Source organism: Mustela lutreola, chromosome 7 (genome assembly GCF_030435805.1).
Source record: "Mustela lutreola isolate mMusLut2 chromosome 7, mMusLut2.pri, whole genome shotgun sequence".
NCBI lineage: Eukaryota > Metazoa > Chordata > Mammalia > Carnivora > Mustelidae > Mustela > Mustela lutreola.
Genome location: NC_081296.1, coordinates 67,605,237 through 67,617,675, shown reverse-complemented (window position 1 = coordinate 67,617,675; position 12,439 = coordinate 67,605,237). Strand labels below are relative to the sequence as shown.

General features: G+C 42.0%; 1 protein-coding gene and 1 non-coding gene across 2 annotated transcripts in view; both read right to left on the bottom strand.

Moving 5' to 3' along the window:
• Positions 1-6,978: 6,978 nt before the first annotated feature.
• The window catches only part of CHP1 (calcineurin like EF-hand protein 1), a 48,423-nt gene continuing 42,962 nt past the window's right edge, over positions 6,979-12,439 (bottom strand). Inside the window, exons 6-7 of the mRNA XM_059181211.1 lie at positions 9,128-9,250; positions 6,979-8,967 (exon numbers count right to left, since the gene is read on the bottom strand). Of these exons, the coding sequence (XP_059037194.1) occupies positions 8,914-8,967; positions 9,128-9,250 (177 nt within the window). The 3' untranslated portion in view covers positions 6,979-8,913. The remainder of the gene's footprint in view (positions 8,968-9,127; positions 9,251-12,439) is intronic.
• On the bottom strand, positions 11,901-12,003 carry LOC131837431 (U6 spliceosomal RNA). Its single transcript, XR_009356041.1, has one exon. It is a non-coding gene; the product is annotated as a U6 spliceosomal RNA (small nuclear RNA).

The window sequence follows — 12,439 nt, the reverse complement described above, 5'->3', positions numbered from 1 at the left end:
GACCCTTCATACTTTCCCTTTAAGATCAGAAACTAATCAAGGACACAGGCTCCCTTCACCTCTATTCAACATTGTACCGGAGGGTGTAGTCAGTGCAAAAAGGCAAACAAAGGGCATCCAGATTGTAAGAAACAAAACTGCCTTTATTTCCAGGTGATGTGATCCTTTGTTAAAAATCATAAGGAGCATGCACAGAGCAAAAACAAAAGTACTGGAATTTTGGGACGCCTGGGTGGCTCAGTGGGTTAAGCCGCTGCCTTTAGCTCAGGTCATGATCCCAGCGTTGTGGAATCGAATCCCAGCATTATGGAATCGAATCCCACATCAGGCCCTTGCTCAGCAGGAGGCCTGCTTCTCTCTCTGCCTCTGCCTGCCTCTCTGCCTGCTTGTGTGCTCTCTCTCTCTTCCTCTCTGGCAAATAAATAATTAAGTAAAATCTTAAAAAAAAAAAGTACTGGAATTTCTATGTTTAGTGAGGTTGCAGGATACAAGGTTAAGTATTCAGAAATCAACTATTTCTCTACATTAAGAACAAAAATGAGATTAACAACTGCATTCATAATAGGATCAAAAAGAATAAAATACTTAGGAAAAAATTTAGTAAAACAAATCCAAGACTTCTATGCCAAAAATAGAAAATATACTGAGAAATGAACATCTAAAGTACAGAGACTTTCCATGTTCATGGTTTGTCAGACTCAGTATTAAGACCTGAGTCTTAATAACCAATTCTCAAATTGGTTAGATTCAATGCAATACCTGACAAAATTCTAGCACTTTTGTGTGTGTGTGTGTGTTAGAAATTGACAAGCTGATCCTGAAATATATAAGGAAATACCAAGGACACAGAACAGCTAAGCCAATCTTTTTTTTTTTTTTTTTAAGATTTTATTTATTTGACACACAGAAATCACAAGTAGATGGAGAGGCAGGCAGAGAGAGAGAGAGAGAAGCAGGCTCCCTGCTGAGCAGAGAGCCGGATGCGGGACTCGATCCCAGGACCCTGAGATCATAACCCGAGCCGAAGGCAGCGGCTTAACCCACTGAGCCACCCAGGCGTCCCCAGCTAAGCCAATCTTGAAAAAAAAATTGTTTGAATTATACTACCCAACTTATAACTGACTACAAAGCTATAGTAAATGAGACAATGTAGTATTCATGAGGATAGGCCTATAGAATCAGTGGAACAGAATTAAGAGTCCAGAAACAAACCCTTACATTTATGATCAATTTTTGACCAAGATGCCAAAATAATTCAATAGGGAAAGGATAGTGTCTTCAATCCAGGATATTGGCAGGGTCAACTGATATGTAGTTCAGTTATTAAAATATTAAAATACTTACACACTTCCCATTTCCCTAAACCCAAGTTTCCCTTCTACCTTCTCTTATACTCAGAACCCCTAAGACTTACCCTCTACCCAGCAGGTTTACTGCCTAGCATTGCAGAAGATCTATGTTTAAGACTAAGCTCCAGCCATATATTCTGATAGATCAGTGCAACACTAGCTAAAAATAACTTCCCATTATAGATGTTTGTTTTCCTAGTGCACAGGCAACTAGGAAAGAACCAAAAACAAACCATAAACCTGGGATAAAACAGACTGTTTCTCATTAATTTCATTAACAATCATGCCCTTCATGTTTAAAAATTCAGATGTACCTGTGTTCCTAACAACAAAAACAAATACAAAACACAAACATACACAAAAACAAAAAATAAAATAATAAAAAAAAAAACTTTTTTTAAAAAAGATTTTATTTATTTATTTATTTATTTATTTATTTATTTGACAGAGAGAGATCACAAGTAGGCTGAGATCATGACCCTGAGATCATGACCCTGAGATCATGACCTGAGCCGAAGGCAGCAGCTTAACCCACTGAGCCACCCAGGCGCCCCTAAAAAAATACTTTTTAAAAGATTTTTTTTTTTAAGATTTTATTTATTTATTTGACAGAGAGAGACTGTGCCCAAGCAGGGGGAGGGACAGGCAGAGGGAGAAGGAGAAGCAGGCTCCCACTGAGCAGAAAGCCCCTACGTGGGGCTCAATCCCATAATCTCAATCCCTGAAATCATGATCTGAGCTGAAGGCAGATGCTTAGCCAATTGAGCCACCCAGGTGCCCCCCAAAATAAAAAAATATTTTTGTAAAATACTGTTATATATATACATGGTGAACCTAGTAATTATGTTATGAACAATAGGCAGGAATTCTAGATCATCTAGGTAAACCTCCCTTGTAATTTAGGAATTCTGCAAGATTCCTGACAAAAATGGTCCTTCAAATTTTGCTTAAGCGGGGCGCCTGGGTGGCTCACTGGGTTAAGCTGCTGCCTTCGGCTCAGGTCATACCAGGGTCCTGGGTTCGAGTCCCGCATCGGGCTCTCAGCTCAGCAGTGAGCCTGCTTCCCTCTCTCTCTGCCTGCCTCTCTGTCTACTGTGATCTCTCTCTGTCAAATAAATAAATAAAATCTTTAAAAAAAAAAGATTTTGCTTAAGCAATTCTAGCAACTAAGGGCTAGGGGATACACTAGTTTTGGTGATATCCTGTTCCTCATTTGAATAGTTTAATAATTATTGAGAAGTTCTTCCTTAGGAGTGCCTGTCTGGCTCTGTTGATAGGAGTATAAAATTCTTGACCTTGAGGTTGTGAGTTCAAGCCCCACGTTGGGGGTAGAGATTACTTAAAAAAAATTTTTTTTTAATTAGTTTAAACAAATTCTTGGGTGGTTCAGTTGGTTAAGTGTCTGACTCTTGCCAACTCAGGTCATGATCTCAGGATTGTGAGACTGCACCCCACATTGGGCTCCACACTAGGTGTGGGGCCTGGCTTAAGATCCTCTCCCTCAGGGAGCCTGGGTGGCTCAGTGGGTTAAGCCTCTGCCTTTGGCTCAGGTCATGATCTCAGGGTCCTGGGATTGTGCCCTGCATCAGGCTCTCTGCTCAGCAGGGAGTCTGCTCCCCTCCCCTGCCCCCTGTCTCTGCCTGCCTCTCTGCCTGCTTGTGATCGCTCTCTGACCAAAAAATAAATAAAACCTCTTAAAAAAAAACCAACATTTTAAGATTCTCTCCCTCTCCCTCTGTCCCTACCCGCACTTTTTTTTTTTTTTTTAAGATTTTATCTATTTCTTTGACACATAGAGATCACAAGTAGACAGAGAGGCAGGTAGAGAGAGAGGAGGAAGCAGGCTCCCCGCTGAGCAGAGAGCCCGACTACCCCAACCTCTTAAAAAAAAAAATGGAATTGTTTCTGAAGAGGGTGTCCTGACTGGCTCCTTGGTAAAGCACATAACTCTTGATCTTGGGGAGTTTTGGGTTCAAGCCCTATGTTGGGTGTATAGATTAGTTAAAATCTTTTTTTTTTTTTAAAGGATTTTATTTATTCATTTGAGAGACAGACAGAGAGAGTAGGTGCCCCTACTTAAAAATAAAATCTTTAAAAAAATTGTTTCTAAAGTAGTAGTGTGTATGTTTTTGGAAGTAAGAGATTTTCTTGCAAATGAAACACTTAAAAATGTGTTTAATGGTGCTTTATATCTATTATACCAGCCAAGAGAACTTACCTGATTCTTATTTCTGCAGCCACATTCAGGTATAGGATATACCAATTCACTTAACCTGGTTCAGTTCTTAAATAGACTGCAAAGGGTGATGGGAAGTGTCAAGACCGTGCCTTCAAAGTCTTCCTAATTTTGACAAGAGGTCAGAATCTAGTGGTTGGAAGACTGAAGAGTAAGAGAAGAAAACTGAGTCTTAGCATCTCAAGATGAAGTCCTTGATCAGGTTCTACCTGAGGTTAAGATATCAGGCTTGGTTACTTATTCCATCTTAAAAGGCAGGAGGCTCCTCATTGTGGTCCGCTCCATCCCAGAGCTGGGAAGAACCTGCCTGCAGTACCTCACAAAACTACAGGTAAATCTCCCGTCACTCCGTGGTGTGAAAAGAAAAAGAGGAAAAGAAAAAGAATTTCTAAATTGCAATTTAAAGTTTCTACTAAGCTAGATTTTAAGCAGGTCTATACTGAAAAATACCAGCCATCTTCAGTTTGAATCATTCATTGACTCAAAGCTCAGTCAAAATTATGTGAATTTAGGGAATTTCGGTCCAGTAATGACTTCCTTCCAAGCAGTTCTGCTCTCAGTGTTTAGGAAACAGGATAAACTACCTGGTTTGTAGTTTAAGAAGACCAGTTTGTAAAGACAGTCCTCTCTGAGGCATCTCTGCAATGAATTTTTGCTCTAAATCCCAATCAATCACACAATCTGTTCTAGTATTTTATGTTTAAAGATGTATTTATTTATTGAAGATTTTATTTATTTATTTGACAGAGAGAGATCACAAGTAGGCAGAGCAGCAGGGGTGGGGGAGGGGGAAAGCAGGCTCCCTGCTGAGCAGAGAGCCTGATGCAGGGCTCCATCCCAGGACCCTGAGATCACAACCTGAGCTGAAGGCAGAGGGTTAACCCACTGACACCCAGGTGCCCAAGATTTATTTATTTTAGAGAGAGAGCACAAGGAAGTCAGGGAGGGGCAGAGGGATTAGGAGAGAATCTCAGACTCCCCAGTGAGTGTGGAGCCTGACACAGGATTTGATCTCACAACCCTGAGATCATGACCTGAGCTGAAATCAAGAGTGGGTTGCTTAACCAACAGCCACCTGGGTGCCCCATATTCTAGTAAGTATTTTAAATACAGAACTTGATAACATGATTCTAAAGGCAATTTAAAAAAATAGGTGACAGTAAAGAATATTCCAAAAAGAAGAATGAAGGTAAAAGAAAGTAATTCAATTACTTGTGGCAGCTTGGTATTCATTTCTTTGGAGACATACCAAAAGCTTTAAGTATATGTCCAAACCTTAACCTAGTAATCCCATTCCTGTAAAATCTTTTCAAAGAAAAGAGCTATGTGCATTATATGTATATATATGTGCAAAATATACATATTATATATATCATTATAACATAAAATTGGAAACAATAAACAAGGTAATAATTACATGCTGTATCAAGTTTGTAAAATATTATGTAACCATTACTACAAGTTAGGAAGAAGAGGCAGCATAGGGAAATACTCAATACATTATTTTTTAATTTTTAATTTTTATTTTTTTAAGATTTTATTTATTTATTTGACAGAGAGATAGATCAAGTAGGCAGAGAGGCAGGCAGAGAGAGTGGGGAAGCAGGCTCCCGCCAAGCAGAGAGCCCTATGTGGGGCTCAATCCTAGTACCCTGAGACCATGACCTAAGCCGAAGGCAGAGGCTTAACCCACTGAACCACCCAGGCACCCCACAATACATTAATTTTTTTAAAAGATTTTTTAAAAAAATATTTATTTATTTGACAAAGAGAGAGAGAGAGATCATAAGTAGGCCGAGAGGCAGGCAGAGAGAGGGGGAATCAGGCTCACCGTTGAGCAGAGAGTCCGATGCAGGGCTTGATCCCAGGACCCTGAGATCATGACCTGAGCCAAGGCAGAGGCTTAACCTGCTGAGCCACCCAGGCGCCCCAATACATTAATTTTTTTAAAGCTGATATAATCTCGGGTGCCTGGGTGGCTTAATCAATTAAGTGGCTGCCTTTGGCTCAGGTCATGATCTGGAGTCCTGGAATTGAGCCCCCCATCAGGCTCCTACTTAGCAGGGAGCCTACTTCTCCCTCTGCCTGTTGTTCCCTCTGCTTTGCTCTCTTGCTCTGTCAAATATATAAAAATCTTTTAAAAAATGCTCCCATCCTTTAAAAAAATAACAAAAAACAAAACTGGGGCACCTGGATGGCTCAGTGGGTTAAGCCGCTGCCTTCGGCTCAGGTCATGATCTCAGGGTCCTGGGATCGAGTCCCGAATTGGGCTCTCTGCTCAGCAGGGAGCCTGCTTCCTCCTCTCTCTCTCTCTGCCTGCCTCTCTGCCTACTTGTGATCGCTCTCTGTCAAATAAATAAAATCTTAAAAAAAAAAACAACTGATATAATCTTGTGTTATGTTCCATTTATGTTCAAATATGTAATGCATGGATAGCCAGAAAGAACAAGAGAAATCAGGTTGGTTAAGGAGATTTTTCCCCAAACTGTATTTAATGCTATAATGTTTTTACAACAATTTTACAGTATTATGTTCTACTTTATTCACCAGACTGTTGTTTCTTTGGCCATGGCCTATAACAATCAGCATTTCCCAAAAAGGACTGCTTGGTCCTTCATCTAGCTTCCACTTTCACTGAATCCTAACATTAGACTTAAAAGTGAAACAAAGCTTAAACACCATGCAAGTCATTTGTAACAGACTTTTGAGGCAGATGGATGGGAATAGAGGGTGTTGTGTTAGAATTTGTAGACCTGATTCCAGCTGTTATTACTGCTAAGTCCTGTGGCATGCCACTAACTGTAAAGAAAGCTATTCGCACCCTGCAGAAGAGGCAGTCACTGAGTCTGGGTTTTTTTTTTTTTTTCCTTAAGTAGGCTCCACACCCAGAGTGAAACCCAGTGTGGTGCCCAGACTCATGACTCTGAGATCAAGACCCGAGCTGAGATCAAGAGTCAGGTGCTTAAGCAACTGAGCCACCCAGGCACCCCAAGTCCCTGGATCTTGAAGATGTGAAAAGCCATGTAATAACAGGTGGGTATGTCATTGAGGCTGCATATGCATGAGAGGGTGGATGACTTAGTTAACAAGCAATAAACACATAACCCATTTTTAGGCCTTTCTATGTTTAAAAAGCCAAGAAGTTCAGAACAAAAATGGAATCCTCTCTGGATTGAGTGGGAAGTGGTGAAGGTAGCAAACCTGGGCCCAGAGGCACACAGTGCTGACCCCTATATGAACACCCCCACATCGTGTCAGGGCAGCAGCAGAGCAGACGTGTGTATTTGATGGCACAGACATAAACCAGAGTAAGGGAAACACGGTTTGGGATTTTAAAACTTGTAGGAGGGAACGGAGTTATATAAAATTCTTTAAAGACACATGGACAAAAGGTTTTTTGTTTTAACCACAAGTATTTATTGATGGATCAAAGAATACAATTTTAATGGAAACAATAAGGCACAACCGTGGATTAAAACAGTTTGCTATACAGCCAAAAGGAGGAAAAAGCCACATCTTAAGAACTTTAAATATGGAAATCAAGGAGCCTCTGAAGTACCTCTCTAAAAGATCAGTGTCAGAAAATTCTTCCCCTTTCTACATTTCCTATATTACATCACTTGATCACAAAGTCAGACTGATATTTCATCAAGAATTCCTCAGTCATTCATAATTGAGACATCCGGCCTGGTCACTCCCGTTTGCCACTCTTCCCAATCCCTCTGCAGCATCCTGTTTTTGTTTTTAAGCAATTCCCTTCCTCAAGTATTGAGTGCACATCTTGGATAGCCTTCCAAAGCAAGGAAACAACCAAGCGAGCAAGCAATGCATCAGAGACAATCAGCCAAGGGCAAACATAAAGACGAGGAGACTGCTAAAGACAGGATGGCGACAGCCTGATTCAAAGAGGTCTGTACTAAGCTGGAGGGGCAGAGAAGTTGCTCTGGCTCATGCAGAGGCCTGTCACACCACCTCAGGTTTGCCACTGATGCCAGACTCCTTGCTTCTAAGAGATGAGTAGTGGTTTACAGAGGAGCTAGGAAGTCAATGTAACCAGGCAGCTTCTGATAACAATACATTCAGTGCTTTGGACCTCGATCAGGAGCAGACTATGGCTTCCAGCCTTAACATGTGCCAAGTGTAAAATTAATTGAGAATTTTGTGCAAAATTTCAAGACACTGAGGGCAGTCTTTAAATCTCTTGGACTGGGATAAGGTAGGCACTTCCGTTAACACTGCTCATCCTGTTTGGAAATGGGACGTCAAACATATTCCAGGGCACATAACACTGAGGCATAAACCATGGTGCAGAAGTGGGGGTACGCCAGGGTTTTAGAGTGCCCGGGCTCCTTGATCAAAAAGCCACGAGAAAGTTCCCCAAACGTATTGTCAGGGCAGCCATTCTGGTGGTGATGGTATCCTCAAACTAAGCAAACCTGCAGGTATATGGCCCTTTTCTGAGGAGTCAACACTGTACTCACAAGAGTAGCCATGTAGTTATGTATGTTGAGAACCAGAGGCCAGAGGTAGAGCGACCTGGGCAAGCCATTTAGAAGCCTTGGCTCTACACCGTGCACCAAGGCCTCCACCTTTCAACAAGAACACCGAACCAACAGCCCTTTGATGACAGAGCAGAGTGCAGGGGACCAAGAGATGTTCATTCTTCAGAGAGAAGTGTTGGTTATGGAAAAGCTCCTGGAGAGGCAACATCCTAGAGACCCATCTAAGAAAAAAGGTAGACAAAACCCGCCAGATTGCCACACTACCCTGCCACGTCAGAAGTATGTTTCACAGGCACAGCTTAGGGTGCTGAGTAGAACAGGCGGACTGAAGCTTAGTGAAGAACAGGGAGACTGAAGAACTAAGTGAATGGTATGTTGGGTGGAAGAGGAGGAGGAAGCAAAGGACATACAAAAAAGGCTGGAGGAGCATGCCGAAGCCCGGCTGGAGGGAAGGCAGCAAGGCTGTCGTCTATATCCAGTGAAAGAGCTTTGCTGGTTGGTTCTTGGCATGGATTCCCTCTCTCACTTTTTCAGACTGGATGGACATACGGCCTTCAGCAGCAAACCAGGGGAGATGATATTCAGAAATGGAGATAACTGGCGAATGATACTCAACAGAAATGGACGGCGGTACCATTCTGTATGCCCTGTTTATGCACCGAAGGCAGGTTTATGTTGACAGGACATGTCTGGGGTTGTCATGCAACAGCAGTAATACTTTGGGAGAAGGGGAATGATGGGGTGGAGGTGGGGCTGGTGGACAGGACGACTCTTGAGTTCCAGTTCTTAAATACTAGAAAGCAGGGAACAGTTTGGTCTCAGTCCTTTAGTGAAGAAATCGGATGCTCATTTTCTGTTCTACATCCACCTTCTCCAAAACCTGCAGGGGGAAAAAAACCCCAAATCCAATTATGGTTATGAAGGTCAAAACAGGAGATACTGTCCCAAGTTCTTATCTGAATGTTTTTCTCCCTCCCTCCTATGCAACAGAATTTCCCAACTTCTTCAGACTTTTTCAAACCAAGAGGGGACTGACTGACCTTAACAAATTCTGTGAAAGATATGGCACTGTCCCCATCCTGATCCGCTTCCTGGATGGTCCTGTCTGCGATGCTGCCCAGCTGCTCATCTGAGATGTTTACTCCAACCATCATACGAAGCACCTACAGGACCAAAAGCCATGAATTACAGGGGGCCTGGGGGTCAGGAGGGTTCTTTTATTTTATTTTAAAACATTTTATTCATTTATTTGAGAGACAGAGTGTGAGAGAGCACGAGAGGGGGGAGGGTCAGAGGGAGAAGCAGACTCCCTGCTGAGCAGGGAGCCCTATGCTTGGATCCCAAGACCCTGGGATCATGACTTGAGCTAAGGCAGACACTTCACTGACTGAGCCACCCAGGCACCCCAGGAGGACTCTTTTAAAAAAAGATTAAAGAAAAAGCCACTCTCACCCTCTTTTCCTTTGATGTCCTCAAATATAACAGTTAGAAAGCAGAAACCCTTGTCTTCTCATCTCGGTCATTCGAGACCATGAGATGAGCAGAACTCTCTAGCAAGGTCACTGGATAGGAAGGCAAAGCTTCACGGGGAGGTGGGGGGGCGAGTCCTTTACATTTTGCTCTTCCATTACTTTTTGTCAGGTATACAGATAGATATGAGGCTCTGGTGGTACATCAGTCATCCTAGGACCATGAGGTTAAAGTCCTCTGTGTTATGCATGCCAGAGCAAGAATACAGAAGCCCAATTCCTGGACATCACATAGGTTCAGTATCAACCCAGATAATCTATCCCCAGACTTCTTGCTGCATGAGGCAAACTAGTTCCTTATTGGTGTAAGTCAGTTTGGGAGGGCTTTCTAGGAATCCCACAGGAATGCAGTCCTCTCTGAAGCAGCTCATTAACCCAGCTATTCCTATAGCATAGCCAAGAAACATAAAGATCTTTGAAGGGGTAAATACTAACCCCTTCTTTTTAGAAAAACAATAAGCACATTTAAAAAGGACTGTAATCAAGAGAATTTAACATGTTTCATCAAATTTGCTTCACACATAACAAAAAACTTTGTTCCCCCAATTCTGCTAACATCTTCAGAGTGTAAATGTACTTTGAAAATTGTTTCTTTAAGCAAAATAAGCAATGGTAGTAACATGACTTTTGGTATGAAATGGGGGAAGGGTGCTTTTGTGATGCCTCATGTCACTGCAGCCAGTCAACTCTGTCTTCAGAGCTAAGAGCTGAACTTTTCTAGAGTAGAGAGAGCCCTTCTGGCCCAGCAGTTCACAGGCCTTCTTTTCCATCCTTCTCCAATCTCATGACATAGATTTTTAAAAAGTAAATCACAGGATTTTCTGAAAAGAAAAACAGAGCTGAAATACCAATTTGCATCAATACTGGTTATTTCTTTTTACAAACTGATTCTTGAAAATTGGAAGTTGTACATTTGGGAGTACAAAGACAGACACTGGAAGGATTAATAAAAAGAGGCATTCTTGGGGCACCTGGGTGGCACAGTTTGTTAAGCGTCTGACTCTGGGTTTTAGCTCAGACCATGATCTCAGGGTTGTGAGATGGAGTCCCACACTGAGGGGGGCCCATTCACTCTCTCCCTCTCCTTCTGTCCCACTCTCTCTTTCTCTCTCTCTCAAAACAAATAATTTTTTTTTTTTTTTTTTTTTTTAAAAAGAGGCAATCCTGGCAAAAATACGGAATGGCCAAGCCATTTACCATTTTCCCTGATTGTGTGTGCCTGACTAGACAAATTCATCCTCAAATAGCAGCTTCTTCAGATCTCAGTCCAATTTTTCTCTGAAGTATTTTATTTTTAGAATTAGAGAACTGTACGGAGCATGTGTGCTCTGTGGGGAAAGGAGTGGAGTTATCTGAATAATCACTCATCCAGGCTATTAACGAGGACAAGAGCATCTAGAAGTGGCTTGATCCAGGTCCCAGCAACCAGTGGCCCTCACTGTCTGCCAGGCTTCTGTGCCCAGTCAGCTCTCGACAGAGGGTTCCAGATGGGAATTTGATTAGCAAACAGGACTTTTATTATTACTACATTTTCTTTCTTTCTTTCTTTTTTTTTTTTTTTAAATATTTTATTTATTTATTTGATAGAGAACACAAGTAGGCAGAGAGGCAGGCAGAGAGAGAGAGAGAGAAGCAGGCTCTGCACTGAGCAGAGAGCCCGATGCGGGGCTCGATCCCAGGGTCCTGGGATCATGACCTGGGCCGAAGGCAGAGGCTTTAACCCGCTGAGCCACCCAGGCGCCCCTACATTTTCTTTTTAATAAAGATTTTCCTTATTTATTTGACAGAGACATAGCGAGAGAGGGAACACAAGCAGGAGGAGTGGGAGAGGGAGAAGCAGGCTTCCTGCCAAGCAGGAAGCCCAATGTGGGAGCTCGATCCCTGGACCCTGGAATCATGACCTGAGCTGAAGGCAGATACTTAAGGGCTAAGCCATCCAGGCATCCCTACTACTTGTTTTCTTTTTTCTTTTCTTTCTTTTTTAAAGATTTATTTATTTATTAGAGAGAGAAAAAGAGAGAGAGAACACAAGCAGGGGGAGGTGCAGAGGAACAAAGAGAATTTCAAGCAGATTCCCCGGTGAGGATGGAGCTAGACATGGGTCTCAAGCCCATTACCCCAATCACAACCTGAGGTGAAATCAAGAGTAGGATGCTCAACTGACTGAGGCAGGCACCCCTATTATTACTACTTGCTAATGTCTGGTAAGGTTTGTTGTTTATTCCTTATATCAGTGTAAGAAAGCTCCCTTCTATCTCTGTTTTTCTAAGAACTTTTTTTTTCTTTAAATATGAAACACTTTACAAATTTGTGTGTCATCCTTGCACAGGGCCATGCTAATCTCTATATTGTTCCAATTTCACTATATATGAGGCCAAAGTAAGCACTTGCTAAGACTTTTTTTTGCTAAGACTTCTTAAAAAAATCATGAATGGATGATGAATTTTATCAAATACTTTTTTTAAAATAAAGATCTTATTTATTTGATAGAGATCACAAGTAGGCAGAGAGGCAGGCAGAGAGAGAGGGGGAAGCAGGCTCCCTGCTGAGCAGAGAGTCATGACCTGAGCTGAAGGCAGAGGCTTTAACCCACTGAGCCACCCAGGCACCCCATCAAATATTTTTATTCTGCAGAAAAGGCCACGGAATTCTACTTTAATCTGGTAAGGTGGCAAAATTGATTTATTGATTTTCTAATTTTAAATTTGAATTCCTGATTTAAACCCACCTTGGCTAAAATCCAGCCTCCTTTTTATACACTGTTGGATTCAGTGTGTCAGTATTTTGTCTAGAATTTTTACATCTATGTGCATAAAAGAGATT